Genomic DNA, 17,056 nt, shown 5'->3' on the forward strand with positions numbered 1-17,056 from the left:
AAGCTTTCTCCAAGTCTACAAATGCTAGAAATGTAGGTTTGCCTTTCCTTAATCTATTATCTAAGTCGTAGGGTCAGTATTGCCTCAAGTGTTCCAACATTTCTGCGGAATCCTAACTGATCTTCGCCGAGGTCGGCTTCCACCCGTTTTTCCATTCGTTTGTAAAGAATTCGCTTTAGTATTTTGAGCTGTGACTTATTAAACTGATAGTGCGGTAATTTTCACATCTGTCAACACCCGCTTTCTTTGGGATTGGAATTATTATATTCTTCTTGAAGTCTGAGGGTATTTCACCTGTCTCATACATCTTGCTTACCAGATGGTAGAGTTTTGTCAGGACTGGCTCTCCCAAGGCCGTCAGTAGTTCTAATGGAATTTTGTCTACTCCCGGGGACTTGTTTCGACTCGGGTCTTTCAGTGCTCTGTCAAACTCTTCACACAGTATCGTATCTGCCATTTCATCTTCATCTACATCCTCTTCCATTTGCATAATATTGTCCTCAAGTACATCGCCCCTGTATAGACCCTCTATATACTCCTTCCACCTATCTGCTTTCTCTTCTTTGCTTAGAACTGGGTTTCCATTTGAGCTCTTGATATTCATACAAGTGGCTCTCTTTTCTCCAAAGGTCTCTTTAATTTTCCTGTAGGCAGTATCTATCTCACCCCTCTTGAGATAAGCCTCCACAACCTTACGTTTGTCCTCTAGCCATCCCTGCTTAGCCAATTTGCACTTCCTGTCAATCTCATTTTTGAGACGTTTGTATTCCCTTTTGCCTGCTTCATTTACTGTGTTTTTATATTTTCTCCTTTCATCAATTAAATTCAGTATTTCTTCTGTTACCCAAGGATTTCTACTAGCCCTCGTCTTTTTACCTACTTGATCCTCTGCTGCCTTCACTACTTCATCCCTCAGAGCTACCCATTCTTCTTCTACTGTATTTCTTTCCCCCATTCCTGTCAATTGTTCCCTTATGCTCTCCCTGAAACTCTGTACAACCTCTGGTTCTTTCAGTTTATCCAGGTCCCATCTCCTTAAATTCCCACCTTTTTGCAGTTTCTTCAGTTTTAATCTACAGGTCATAACCAATAGATTGTGGTCGGAGTCCACATCTGCCCCTGGAAATGTTTTACAATTTAAAACCTGGTTCCTAAATCTCTGTCTTACCATTATATAATCTATCTGATACCTTCCAGTATCTCCAGGATTCTTCCATGTATACAATTTCTTTTATGATTCTTGAACCAAGTTTTAGCTATGATTAAGTTATGCTCTGTGCAAAATTCTACCAGACGGCTTCCTCTTTCATTTCTCTCACCCAATCCATATTCACCCACTATGTTTCCTTCTCTCCCTTTTCCTACTCTCGAATTCCAGTCACCCATGACTATTGACTATTAAATTTTCGTCTCCCTTCACTACCTGAATAATTTCTTTTATTTCATCATACATTTCATCGATTTCTTCATCATCTGCAGAGCTAGTTGGCATATAAACTTGTACTACTGTAGTAGGCATGGGCTTCGTGTCTATCTTGGCTACAATAATGCGTTCACTATGCTGTTTGTAGTAGCTTACCCGCATTCTTATTTTTTTATTCATTATTAAACCTCCTCCTGCATTACCCCTATTTGATTTTGTATTTATAACCCTGTATTCACCTGACCAAAAGTCTTGTTCCTCCTGCCACCGAACTTCACTAATTCCCACTATATCTAACTTCAACCTATCCATTTCCCTTTTTAAATTTTCTAACCTACCTGCCCGATTAAGGCATCTGACATTCCACGCTCCGATCCGTAGAACGCCAGTTTTCTTTCTCCTGATAACGACGTCCTCTTGAGTAGTCCTCGCCCGGAGATCCGAATGGGGACTATTTTACCTCCGGAATATTTTACCCAAGAGGACGCCATCATCATTTAACCATACAGTTAAGCTGCATGCCCTCGGGAAAAATTACAGCTGTAGTTTCCCCTTGCTTTCAGCCGTTCGCAGTACCAGCACAGCAAGGCCGTTTTGGTTAGTGTTGCAAGGCCAGATCAGTCAATCACCCAGACTGTTGCCCCTGCAACTACTGAAAAGGCTGCTGCCCCTCTTCAGGAACCACACATTTGTCTGGCCTCTCAACAGATACCCCTCCGTTGTGGTTGCACCTACGGTACGGTCATCTGTATCGCTGAGGCACGCAAGCCTCCCCACCAACGACAAGGTCCATGGTTCATGGGATGTTACAAGATTGAATTCCACTATTATCTTTTAGATATAGTAACCACATCTTTGGATGAGAGGTTCAATCAACTGAAATCTCATTGTGATTATTTTGATTTTCTCTACGACATCGGCGAGCTGAAGAATGCACCTCCTGATTGCCTGGACACAAAGTGTAGAAACCTCACAGCGATTTTGCAAGATCATGTGTCAAGCGACATTGAGCTAGTGCCCAGCAACTGTTTTGTACAAATCTGTAGAGAATGTCACCAATCAGTCGCAATTTTTGTTTTTATTTTCCAGATCTACATAGATTTCGGGCACGGTGTGGCTATTCTCAATGCTTTGAGTTATGTTTACATTTATACTGTCATGCTAAACGTATCTGTCAACATGACAGTTTGGATGTAAGCACATATTAAAAGCTTTGAGACTGGCCACTCAGTGGCCGAAGCCTAGGTAGATCTGAAAAGTAAAACCAAAAATTGCGATTGATTGCTGACATTTCCTACAGATTTGTTTAAATAAAATTCCACAAACGTTTTGTAAAAAAAAAAAAAATGGGGGGCGGGGGCGGCAATTTAGCAGCTCACACGGCGCGGCACTTGGGCTTGCGCCGGCCCTGAACCTCTACGACATGGCAGTCATGACCTTGGATCTGTTTCACCACACGGACCATATGGGTTCTCCCCTGACACTAATTTCTCAGAACTCTGCAGCTCGGAACCAGCATTACAATACGTCCTTAGATCTTACCACACCCATGGCCTTAATTTACATTAATTTCTTCAGTCTCAGCATTTCTTTTCAGTAACCATTCCTTTCTTCACTCCCTTTTAGTTTTCAGTGTCTTTTATTTTCTGACCCATTTCCTTCTTCCTCTCTCCACTTCTAGTACATATAATGCACTTAGCTTTGCGGACTTGCGATGCTTTGTCAGTAATCTCTGTTTAGCTTATTACACTTGTAACACTGGAAATGCATATCCTCCTATTTCCATCTATTGTACGATAATTTTTTTTCCTTATTTTGTTACCTGAAGATATGACATTTTTGTGTCTTTATATATTGTAATTGTTTTACTATTTGTATATATAAATTTATGCATTTATGTCAATGTATAATTGGTTTGTTTTGTACAAATTATTTGTATTTTTACGCTGGGTCTTGCCTAGGGAAAACTATGCTATCGAATGATTACATCAATAGGTCATGTGGAGAACCAAAGTGTTTAGGATCTTTGGTAGTGTTAACTCTGCCGCGTGGAGCATGGGCAGAGGGGGGTCTGGCTGGAGTAGGGCGGTGGAGCAGGTGTGTTGTATGACGCTCCCGCGAGTTGCCGCACTTTCGGGGTTTGGCAGCATGTAATTGCGCTATGATAGTTTCTGGCACGGTGTCACAGACGGGAAACATTGAAACATTAGCTGTCACATATCAAGAGCTCGTTTTGCTCGGTGACCGTGTTGAGAAGAAGGCGCGCCAACATCCAGCTTCTGCAACAGCTAAGGCCGACATAAGTGATTGTCACCACGTCCTCGATCGACGACTTCAAACCTTCAATCAACCAACAAGGAAGACTGAAAGCATGTAAAGTTTTAGAACTGTAGGGCAGACCTCAGCTTTTCAAACTATTCCATTAGCATCACTAAAATACAGCAACTTAGCATGAACCTTTGCTGCTCATTGTCCCAATTGCATTACCAAACAGGGTCCCTTCGTTTTCTGAAATGAACTCGAGTGTCGTTGAAATTCAAATGCCAGCATTAAAGTAATATCATTTGATTTCACTGCTTTAATTTCAAAGTTCAGTTAAGGTATTCATACAATAGTTGGCTACAATATTTAGATTACACAAGCACAAATTAAGAGTGCGAGTTTTGTTACCATATTTTAGCTTACCTGTGACTGCAGCTCAGCTTGGTATGTACTAAATTTTACTATTGTTAATTGTTCAGAATCATATAATTCAAGTTCAAAGTTAAATCTCTTATTTTTAACTGCGTAGATTCAAGTAGCTTTTGAAATGATTGTTGAGGTAGCCCAAGACTAACCTATTTTATTGAATTTCGTAGTGTTTCAGAGACAAAGTTCACTATTAATTTCAGTCACTAAATTAACTTTAAATTTTCCGGTTTTATTAATTCTTTTGCTAAATTAAGTCAAAGTGTAGCGAAATTTATTACTTCTGACAAACATTCAGTTTTCACACAACACGTGTCAACCTTCAGTTGCCACACTTTTAGTGCTAATTATATGTGCAATAACCTTCCTTTTTCAGTTATTATAGTAGTTGTCCATAGGACTGGCAATCGTAATTTTCCCCAAATCTCAAATATCTAATTAACGCCAGTTAATTGTTAATCTAATGACCGCACATTTACCTTCATTATTAACTTTATCCCTTTTCAAAATTAATTTCCACCAGTTTCATTTGCATTTTTCCTTTCATTTAGATGTAACCCTTTCCTCCCTCTTTACTGACAGATTAACTTCGGTGACGATTGCTTTTCCCAAATTTCGATTAGGTACACACGGTTTAATTTCTACTGTCATTAAGGTTACACACTATCTTCCACATTTTTGCTTTCATGTTTTCAAATCTCGTCCAATGCAATCCACAACAATCACCCTTTCCTTCTCATCCTGTCCGGTAAATCTCCTTTGATAAGGGAACCTGTGTAATTTTTCCTTAACACTCCCCATTTCATAAACCTCACTAGTCCTTTTTCTTTATGCCTCTTCTTCCCCCTGCTAATGGGAGAAGGAGCCACTGGCTCGAAAAGCTTGCAAATTTCCTTAACTTTCATATGTGTTTTCTCTTGCCATCTAAGTGTATATAATATTGGTTTCAATGTAGGACCAAACATTCTCATACGATGTAAGTCTTGTATTAATTTACTTTCCTTCATCTCCACACATCTTTCTCGATCAGGACTGAGTGCCCTCCAAATTTCTACACACTCTGTCATTTACAACCTTTTACATTCATTCTGTTTTCCTTTATTTTTATTATTTATCTTGGGTCTTGAGGTAACCAACTCAAAAAGTTATCTTGATCACCTACTGTACTATCATTCAATAGATGAATAAATACAGTATAAGAAAATGCGACAAGTAGAAGTCACAAGGAGACATGCAATCATACACCTAGATTAATATGGATATTACCTACCTTGTACGTGTACCTATCTGGAAACGATTTCCCACACCGTTTGCACTTGAGTGGCTTATCTGAAGTGTGAAGTTTCTGTACATGGATGCGTAGGTCTGTCTTCCGTCCACATGTAGTAGGGCATAATTCGCACTGGAACACTGGTTTATCACCAGCTATAAAAAAAAGAAAACAATACAATATTTACAAAATAATTCACCTGTTTCTTTTTGGAGTAATATGCTATGTGAGCAAATGACTGACTAAGGAAATAAAAAATACCCTATCAGAGAACGAGAGAACTGTTCACAGAATGAAAAAAATTGAATAATCCTGAATATCTAATGCATTATAAGACTTCTGGCAAAATTGCAGTTGAAGCAATTAATAAATCTACGAGAGTGTACTTATCATCTGGTATCAATGACTAGTAACATCATTAACCCCCTCTATTCCAACTGCGAGTGATGATCAACACTGCAAAGTTTGTTCTCCACTTCACTGTTGAGCCCCATTTTGACATGGTTCTTCATAGCTGTCACATGCTCCATTCTTGAATCTGACTGTACTAGGCATCAATGCTGCATAGTACCACTATCTAGGGAACTCTGTGTTAACTCGGTATCTAACTGTCGCAAGTGTGTTGAGAGAAAGGTTGTAATTATTATGTTCAAGTTAGAAGCTATGAAACAGCTATTTCCTCATGCACAGTCCTTTCTGAGGAAGAGGTTGCAGAGCTTTTAGAAGGATCAGTCAATAAAACTCTTCTGGGTATGTGACTGCATTGTCAATTTGTAAAATCCTGCCATGTTTTGACCAATGTTGCAAATGGCCTTCCTCTGGTTGTTTTTGCTAACAGCTGAATGAGAAAAGCTTTGGTTCTCATATACTGCTAGAAAATACTTATTGGTTCCTGGGGATGAGGAGGAAGGATGTTAAACATCCTTTATCGGTGTTTGCCTCATTTCTTATCATTGGTGTAAATAGACGTTCCTGACTAGCATTTACTTAATTGATCACCACTGGTTGAAATAGGAATTATAACAACAGCCTCTTCTGCTGGCGTATAAGAACCAACACTTTTCTCATTCAGTAGCTAGCAGAAACACCCTGCGAAGGCCATTTGCAACAGTGGCCAGAGCGTCGGAGAATTTTTACACATTGACAATGCGGTCACATACCCAGAAGAACTGTATTGACTGTGACAATGGCAGTGGAAGCCTACACTTACATTTTAGAGGACTCTCTAAGTGAAAACAACAATGACAATGATTTTGATGATAATAGTGATTCATTTGTAAACAATCAGAGGTGAAAATGGAAACAATCCACTCTGAAGAGTTTCACGAAATATCACACAGTCAAAAGTTTTGTACTGCAGTGCTTATGTAAAAATACTATGAAAAGGAAAGTTGCTACTCATCATATAGTGGAGATGCAAAGTCGCAGATAGGAACAACAAAAAAACTGTCACAAATAAAGCTTTTGGATAGTAAGACCTTCGTCAAAAATAAACAAACACACACACACACACACACACACACACACACACACACACATGCAACTCTCGCACATGTGGCTTCAGTTGCCTGAGACTGCAGTCATGTGTGCGTGAGTTGCGTTTAGCCACAGTAGCTTCAGTTGTAGTCTATTTTTGACGAAGGTCTTACTGGCTGAAAGCTTTATTTGTGACAGTCTTGTTGTGCCTGTTGTGACTCAGCATCTCAGCTATTGGTGAGTAGCAAATTTCCTTTTCATAATATTGTTACATTCCATCCTGGATTTTCCAGTGCTTATATAAATATATCTGAATGAATGCAACACTACATGTTTTAATGAATTCCCTAATTGTTGATCAGTGGCTTCATTCTTTGTACAGAGAGACTTGTGCAATTCTCTGTGGTCCAGTGTCTGTATTACAGAGTGCAAAGGACTGAAACTATTTGGAATGCAATAAAAAGAAACACAGGCCTTCCAATGCAGTGGAAACCAATTTGAAAAAAGTTAATGATAAAGATTACTTCTAGATTGTAGTAAGCTGCATAAATTATAGTGCTTCCTTGATAAAATCTACAGATATACTGAAACGTTTTTCCTGAACCTATGACTCAAATAAATGTATCAACCATAATGGTTAATGAAATTTCAAAAAGCATATCTTCACTTAAATGTAAAATGTTTTCTGGAATGCACAATATTTCCAAATAAGCTGCTTAAATTCTGCCTCTGCCACACATCCCTTGACCACAAAGTGATCCTAACTTCTGCACACTGTGAACCCTCAAAGGCAATTAAATGTGTATATTTTTAAAACAAGAGCTATCGCCATTGAATCACATGATCTACAGATAAGTGATTAAAATGGCACTTTAAAGATGGAAAGCAAAACAAGGTCCTAGGTGCCTCGGGTAGAATATTTCAAATACATAGATATCACAAAGTGAATGGTAATATAGCATGGAGCTCCCTAATGAGCTGTCCCGGTACTTGGGTTTTCTAGCATGTGTTAATGAACTCCATCTGTGTATCAGCATCATTTAATTTCACTATGTTTGCTGATGAGAGAACTGTGGTGAATAGTTTGTAAAAAAACTAACTGCTCAGTTCTTGATACTTTCATACAACTGATGGTACCAAAAATCAACAATTCTTGAGAAATCTTCAATATTGTGCATTAACTGAACTGCAAATTTTCATAGTATAAATACGAAAATCACCAAATATGGCACATTAGCTTTGCCAACACATAAATCAAGATCACTATCTTCACATAATGATATTCCAAAGAATTTAAATCATGCTACATGAGCTGTATAATAGTTTCTTATGGAATTGCGTTCATTGGTTTCGTCAACTCACGACCAAATCTGGATCTCAAACATTCAACTGAAAATGACTAAGTGAATGACCTGTGTGCATTTGCCTTGTGTTTCCATTTGTTTATTGTCAACTCCAGCAACTGGACAAGTTTGGTTACCCTCATTGCCTGCACAGTATGCTAGTATAGGAAAGTCATAGTTAATTTTGTGTTATATTTTTAATAACTTCATGCTTACATGAATAGTACACTGTGATAACCTTCTGAACAGGCCTTAAGGAGCTGAGGAGAGTACATAAAGATTATAGAATGCAATTTAAACAAGATAAACTGCTGTTCATATCTTTGTAACGAACAAATTTACAAAAACTGCAGTCACACTGGATATGCACCCCTTGTAACGATCATCATTTGCATGGTATATATTTTTATTATTTATTTTCATTCTATACAAAAAGTTACTGGGGTGCTCAAAATAAATGGGACAAGAGAAGACTCCAGATGGCTTTCTTTACACCACAGTGAAGGGTTGACAGATCAGTGGCATAATGTCTCAGAAGATAATTCTCAAGTTATATCAACTCAACTGTTTTGAAAACCTTCCAAGTGTGTGCTTGCACAGTGAGTTTTTCTTTAATTTATTAAATTTAATAGGTGTAACATAAATTTCTCTATTTTGCACATGGTAAATAAATGTGGTATTGTGAAATATAAAAAGTTTCCTGGCCAAGAGACTGTTCACTATTTTTTGGGTGAACTAGTCCCTTCATGAAATATACTGCAACAAAAACTGAGGCCCATTCTTCAAACTTCTGGATCTACATCAACAGTAGAAACATGACTGCCTGAGCTGTTATCAATCACGATGGAGGATTCCAGTTGGATTCTGCTTGGAATCCTGTCATGTGAAAACTTCCTGCCCTCCATAGCCAACAACATTCTGTGGTCTTATGACGTGAAGACAATCAATATGAAATTGTCGAGGTGAGTTTTCACCAGGGACTGCACAATCAGCAGCACAAAGACTTGCAGCTGTAGTGCATGTGTTCAAGGAATGTAAACACACCAACAACTATGTACACCACGAATGTGTCGGTAGGGTTTTAAATAGGGGAGCTCTACGTACTATCACCAGTATACTCCTGAAAAGGAGTGGAACACTCTGCGCAGAAATATCATGGCAGCAACTTACTGACATCTGGCACTTGCCCAAAATTTTATGTAGCAAATGTGATAGTGATGTAAATAGATATTAAGTAATAAATAGGTATACTTTCATTTTCAACATGATATTGTGACAAAAGTAAAGTTCATATAATATTTCAAAAATAAGTTATTAAAAACAAATTTTAAAACTGGACAAAAATATTAGGAAGTTTGGCAAAATGTAACGTAAAATTTGGCAAAAGTAATATCACATTTGACTAAAAATAACACAGAAATTGTCCATAAAATAAAATGGTTTTTTTCCCCTATTCCTAACAGCTAAGAGTACAAGAAGACTCTTACAAAATGATCTGGAATTCCACTTCAATAGTTGGTGACCGTTACAACATTGTATGAAAAAGAATAATCACCAAGGTTTGTCCCTCATTGAAAACATTGTTCACAATTAATGAACAACAATCTATTAGAATGATGAAGTGGTTATTTCAATCTGCACTGTACAATAACAAACAGAATTTCTGCACTGGTTCCACAACACCCGACTCAGTGCACGGTCAAACACTGCACAGCCTGAAACTTAAGGTCTGGCATGTTTTTGCTGGACTTCTAATATTGTTCACATTTACTAAGTGAACTGAAAACACCACAACATAAGTTTGTTTCAACAATATAATGAACAGTGCTATTGTTCCAGAGCCACACAAATTAAAGCATAGTTGACATACTGTTACGATTAAACATAAAGACACATTAACTAGTTCCAGACATTCAATGATTTCACTGTTGGTGACTTTTCCTGGTTATTAACTACCTGACTGTAAGCATAATCTTCTCTATGTGGGACTAGGTCAGCTCTCGCATGTTTTAAGAAACTTGGGGTCACATTTTTCCAATCTATTATTCTGTATAAATGAGCTGTTTAAGAGAGTAAACAAAAAGTTGCAAAACTGCCTCTATTTTTGATTTGTACGAGGTTGATATCTAATAAGTCATTTTTTACTCACACTTATAGACCACTCTGTGAAAATATTCATAACAAATTACTACTGGAATAATATATTCGTAACAAATTACTACAGAAATAATTATTTTCCAAATCATCCATTCCCATAATATGTCTTCCACATCTATCATGAAGTAGAATATACAATGTTGCAATAGTCAAAAGTGTGTGTGCACATTATGCCCTAGCACAACAGCCATGAATAATTAAATCTCTTGTAACATAAATATTATCCAATAATAATGCCAGTTCAATGAAGATAAATTTGGTTCACAATAATTATATGCTCTTAGCCACTGTTTCTTTGCTACAAGTAATTTATACCTACCACAACAGCCATGAAGACTTGAATTTCTGGAAACACAAATATCCAATAACAACACCAGTTCACTCAAGATATACTTGGTAACAAGTGGTTCACACTAATTATATCCTCCTGCCTACTGTTTCTTTACTACAGGTAATCTCCCCCAGATAATCCTGTTTCTCATTTCAACCCTCAAAATTTACTGCAAGTTATTACATAAAAAAATTAAAAATAAGTACTTCTTGTACTCACCACTGTGAATAAGTTTATGGGCTTTTAAGCTATTTGACTGAGTAAATCGCGCATGGCATATATCACATTCATATGGTTTTTCTCCTGTGTGAATTCTGAGATGCCTCTTTAGTTTGAATGTGTCAGGACTTGCATATGTACAATGTGGACACTGTAACAGTGACAGATTGGTACAATATTAGAATGTGCTTTACTTGAATTACAAAGCTTTTTAATGTATTTAAAGTAAAAACTTAAGAATAACAAAGCAATGGACTATGCAAATGACAGAAGAAGAAACTATTTGCAAAGACATGGAAATCTGTGAAATATTAACTTGATCAATGTAGGAAAAGACAGATTGTTACTTAGTGTAAAGAAGACACGGAAGTTGCAGACAGGCACAATTAAAAAGACACTCACATGTAGCTTTTGGCCACAGCCTCCGGCACGCGCGCGCGCTCACACACACACACACACACACACACACACACACACAAAAGCATGCACACCTTAACCTTACACACATATGAATGCCAATTCCAGCATCTCAGCCTGGAGATGCTGGAGTTGGCACTGTCTGCAACATGACGTGTCTTCTTTAAGGAAGTAGCAATCTGTTGTTTGCTACATTGTCGATATTCCTACTGGGAGTTTTCACTGTTTGATGTTAACATGACATATTTTATGATATTAGATTTACATTTTATATAAAAGAAATTAACAGTACAGCGTAACAAACAAAAAAACATATATACAGTTGTAATCATCTGTCAATGGCAACAATGGATAAGAATAACAACAGATCCTCTAAAAGCAGAAACAATACCAGGAATAAAAAGTATATGATTTGTTCAAATAAATTTTGAATAAAGAGCTGCAGAAGAAACTAGAAAATGAAATTTGGAAAGGCAGCCTGAAGTAATGAAATGAAGAAATGCTACCTAATCAAGGGCCATCTAAATTATCCACCAAAGACTTCAAGACAGCTGTATATACCACCACCAAAATTTTTATCACTAAAGTTCTTAGCAATTATGATAATACCTTATTAATGCTATACTAATATCAATGAAATAACTCATACTAAAAATTAATCTAAACGAGTGTGAATAGTAAGACACCAAATTGTTCTGTGTAAATTTGTGTTGCAAATGTGTAGTAATCAAATAATACAAATGCTTTCAGCACTGGTCTGATGCTGTTTTTATTTTACTAAACTGAAGTGCTCACCTGATAAGGTCTTTCGCCAGTATGGCATCTCATGTGATTCCTCATTTTGCTGAGTTCCACACTGGCATAGTCACAAATCGAACATTTGTGGGGTTTCTCGTGAGTGTGTCTGTACCGAACGTGTCTTACAAGTTCACCTGCGGAAATAACACAAAAAGTGTTGGCTCACCTGATAGGGTCTCTCACCAGTGTGGCATCGCACGTGGCGCTTCAATTTACTCAATTCCACGCTCGCATAATCACACTCTGAACATTTATGTGGTTTCTCATGTGTATGTCTGTACCGAACATGTCTTACGAGCTCACCTGTGGAAGACACCAAGGGCAATATTTTACAAAGTGGCATGCAGCCAACCCCAATTCAGCATACTGCCACTTCATTGAAAAATTCATGTTGCTACTTTCAGCAACTGTCACGTCTGAAAGAACGGCATACATAAAGCTTCAACCCAAATGGTGTTTTATACCATGCCTTTTATTGCTTCATTTTATTTCATTTTCACATGGGAAGAAACTCTACTACATCAATACTCTCCTGCCACACAGTTCTTTCAGAGTTACCTTTAAATTAGTGTGTATGCTGATTTAAGAACAGATATATTCGGTACAACACACATGCAATAAATAACAAAATAATTCATGGATGTGGGCAATGAATTTAAACAATTCCAGCCAGGTGTTGCTACTAGTGGCCCACCTCACGAAGACAGTGTTTGGCACATGCAGAAAATGTTCCTGTCTCTGATAAAGGCAAAAATTCTATGTACAACAACATAACACTTATAGTTAATAGGCTTCATTCTACACTCACAAAAATGAATACGTAATTAACAAGGTTGTACAGCACACTGCACCATCAGTTTCAAAAATCCCTTCATGAAATTCTCTTATGAAAAAAGAGTTCTATATAACAGCTTGAGAGAACATAAAAATGTGCTGGCCAATTTACAGAAGTTTCTGTTGCACACATAAAATGGCCCTGTGTCCACAGATGCAGCTTTTACATTCAACGTGGTATATTCTGCAACCCATATTAACACTCACTAAACTAAAGTGGGATTATAGTTCCTTTCCCCCTCTTACTTCTTCGCTAAGCTTAGGGAATATGGTTAACTGGTGTTTAAAGAAACAAGACATTCAGATGTTTTAGGGGTACATTCCTCTTCTCTGCTTCTAATCTCCTAGGATACAAAAGGAAAAATGCCGGTTTTGTGAAATATGAGGAGCTTCAATTCAATTTGTCATCTTTCTTTATTTTTAATTCCTGGCAAGTAACAGAATTTTATGTACGGCAAAATTAATTTAAATGATCATATTACCGACGTTACAGTGACAGCTTTATTAAAACTAAAATATCAATTCCAGTGTTTATTAAAATAATTGTATTGCCCTCCAGGAATGATGAAAGGGAATAACAGCACATGAAGATATTTTATCTATAGACTGCATCCACAGTCAGACCAGGAAACATAGTATTCAGAGCTTTCTTTCTCTTTGTCCAATAAAAAGAGAATTCCACAAATGCTTCAAGTTTTTGCAACACCCCACCACAAACCACCCCATAGCAAAACCAGAATATTCTTCCTCTTGTTTACAAGTACTGTTTAGCACCCTATAGCATTTGTGAAAATCCATACATATTATAAAAGTGTATGTATGTACATCCCACATCCCCTCCTGAACCACTGGATCAATTTAAAAAAAAAAAAATCATAGAACGCATATCACTTACTATCTGGAAAGAACCACCTACCTCTTCAAGGGGTGCGGGTGAAAAAGCACAGCTTATGATGCACAAATAGCCAAACTTTATTTATCCAGTAATTGAGAATGAGAGCACTTAGTGACTTGCAACCAACTTTACACATTATTTCAAACTTTTACAAGACTTCTTCACACTCACACACCCCCCCCCCCCCCCCACAACACAATGAAGATGAAAGTTTATCGCTTGTTTCATTTTTGCTCTTAATGCAGTAAAACTGCTCCATCAGGCATGAGCTTTTAATTTATTACTTCTTTACTACTAACTCTATTTGCAACACATTTTGCAGACAGCATTCACATATACCACAGAATGTACTTACAAAAATATATCATTGTAGAATATATATTATGGGAGATATGATGTCAAACAACGAGTTGAGTGAAAAACTGTCACATCATGCATGATGTTTTAATTTATTACATCTTCACTACTAATTCTATTCACAACACATTTTGCAAGTAGTATCCCCATAGGCCACTGCAAAGGTACATCCCTGTTCAAGGCTTAGTTCAGAAGATATGACGTGATAAAAAGACTGCTATAAATTTACACTTTCGGCCAAAAGGCCTTCTTCTCAAATAGAAAACACACACACTTTCACACAAGTATAGCTCACACACGAATGACCACTTTCTCTGGCCACTCAGGTCGAACTGCGCCTCGTGGCTGGTTGAGATATGGAGGAGGTTGAGGACAGGAGAGGGAGGGACAGCACAGTAGCAGCAGGGGAAGGTGCAGAGATGACGTGGAGACGGGATAGGGCTGTTAGATGTAGTTGGGATGTTTGAGGGAGGCAGAGATGAAGTGGGGAGGGGAATGGAAAAGACTAGAAGCAGAGGAGCGGAAAAAGACTAGTGCTGCTTTGTTGGAATAGAAGACTATGCAGTGCTGGAATGGGGTCAGAAAAGGTGATAAGGAGGTGAAGGCGAAGGCTAGCAAAATTTAAGGCCAGAAGGGTTTCTGGAATGTACGATATATTACAGGGAGAGTTTCCCACCGGCACAATTCAGAAAAGCTGGTGTTGTTGGGAAGGATCCAGATGGTGCAGGCTGTGAAGCAGCCCTTGAAGTGAAGTACATTGTGTTGGGAAACATATTTAGCAACTGGGTGGTCCAGTTTGTTGATGGCCACTCATGCAGACAGACAACTTGTTGGTTGTCATGCCCATGTAGAAAGTAGCACAGTGGTTGCAGCTTAGTTTGTAGTTCATATGACTGCTTTCATAGGTAGCCCTGCCTTTGAATGGATAGGTAATGCCCATGATTGGACTGGAGTAGGCAATGGTGGGAAGATGTATGTGACAGGGCTTGCATCCAAGTCTATTGCAGGAATATGAGGCATGGGGCTGGGAGCAGGGGTTGAGTAGGGATGAACAAGGCTACTGTGTAGTTTTGTTGGGTCGTGGAATACCAGTGTGGGAGGGTTGGGAAGAATAGTGGGTAGGATATTCCTCATTTCAGGGTGTAGTCAAAACCACAGGCAAAGAATATGATTCAGCTGCCAGTCCTAGGTGCTACTGAGTCATGACAGGACTACTACTATTTTGGCTGAACGGTGGGAATGTGGGAGGTGTTGCGGGACTGGAGGAAAGAGGCACAGGAGATATGTTTCTCTACAAGGTTGGGAGGGTAATTTCAGTCTGTGGAGGTCTCAACGAGATCCTTGGTATATTTGGAGAGGGACAGCTCTTCACTACAGATGTGATGGCCACGGGTGGTTAGACTGAATGTAAGAGACTTCTTGGTATGGAATTGGTGGCAGCTGTTGTAGTAGAAGTACTGCTGGTGATTAGTAGGTTTGATATGGATGGAGGTGGACTGATGTGGCCATTCTTGAGGTGGAGGTCAACATCGAGGAAGATGTTTTACTGGACTGAGGAGACCCAAGTGAAGCGAATGACGGAGAAGATGTTGGGGTTCATCTACATCTACATCTACATTGATACTCCGCAAGCCACCCAACGGTGTGTGGCGGAGGGCACTTTACGTGCCACTGTCATTACCTTCCTTTCCTGTTCCAGTCGCGTATGGTTCGCGGGAAGAACGACTGTCTGAAAGCCTCCGTGCGCGCTCTAATCTCTCTAATTTTACATTCGTGATCTCCTCGGGAAGTATAAGTAGGGGGAAGCAATATATTCGATACTTCATCCAGAAACGCACCCTCTCGAAACCTGGCGAGCAAGCTACACCGCGATGCAGAGCGCCTCTCTTGCAGAGTCTGCCACTTGAGTTTATTAAACATCTCCGTAACGCTATCACGGTTACCAAATAACCCAGTGACGAAACACGCCGCTCTTCTTTGGATCTTCTCTATCTCCTCCGTCAACCCGACCTGGTACGGATTCCACACTGATGAGCAATACTCAAGTATAGGTCGAACGAGTGTTTTGTAAGCCACCTCCTTTGCTGATGGACTACATTTTCTAAGCACTCTCCCAATGAATCTCAACCTGGTACCCGCCTTACCAACAATTAGTTTTATACGATCATTCCACTTCAAATCGTTCCGTACGCATACTCCCAGATATTTTACAGAAGTAACTGCTACCAGTGTTTGTTCCGCTATCATATAATCATACAATAAAGGATCCTTCTTTCTATGTATTCGCAATACATTACATTTGTCTATGTTAAGGGTCAGTTGCCACTCCCTGCACCAAGTGCCTATCCGCTGCAGATCTTCCTGTATTTCGCTACAATTTTCTAATGCAGCAACTTCTCTGTATACTACAGCATCATCCGCGAAAAGCCGCATGAAACTTCCGACACTATCTACTAAGTCATTTATATATATTGTGAAAAGCAATGGTCCCATAACACTCCCCTGTGGCACGCCAGAGGTTACTTTAACGTCTGTAGACGTCTCTCCATTGATAACAACATGCTGTGTTCTGTTTGCTAAAAACTCTTCAATCCAGCCACACAGCTGGTCTGATATTCCGTAGGCTCTTACTTTGTTTATCAGGTGACAGTGCGGAAGTCAAGAAAAATAGCATCTACCTGGGAGCCTGTATCTAATATTTTCTGGGTCTCATGAACAAATAAGGCGAGTTGGGTCTCACACGATCTCTGTTTCCGGAATCCATGTTGATTCCTACATAGTAGATTCTGGGTTTCCAGAAATGACATGATACGCGAGCAAAAAACATGTTCTAAAATTCTACAAGAGA

The 17,056-nt window shown here is 38.7% G+C and overlaps 1 protein-coding gene across 9 annotated transcripts in view; it reads right to left on the reverse strand.

The window, feature by feature from the left end:
* LOC124796383 (transcriptional repressor CTCFL) overlaps positions 1-17,056 on the reverse strand; it is a 149,483-nt gene that overhangs the window by 92,960 nt on the left and 39,467 nt on the right. For 8 of the 9 annotated variants that reach the window (XM_047260550.1, XM_047260549.1, XM_047260544.1 and 5 more), the window contains 3 exons: positions 12,289-12,425; positions 10,908-11,058; positions 5,382-5,536 (listed from right to left, as the gene is read on the reverse strand). In XM_047260550.1, the coding sequence (XP_047116506.1) occupies positions 5,382-5,536; positions 10,908-11,058; positions 12,289-12,425 (443 nt within the window). Of the gene's footprint in view, positions 1-5,381; positions 5,537-10,907; positions 11,059-12,119; positions 12,257-12,288; positions 12,426-17,056 lie in introns of all 9 variants that reach the window. The other variant, XM_047260545.1, reaches the window with a different exon arrangement.

Source organism: Schistocerca piceifrons, chromosome 4, assembly GCF_021461385.2.
Source record: "Schistocerca piceifrons isolate TAMUIC-IGC-003096 chromosome 4, iqSchPice1.1, whole genome shotgun sequence".
In the NCBI taxonomy this organism is placed as follows: domain Eukaryota; kingdom Metazoa; phylum Arthropoda; class Insecta; order Orthoptera; family Acrididae; genus Schistocerca; species Schistocerca piceifrons.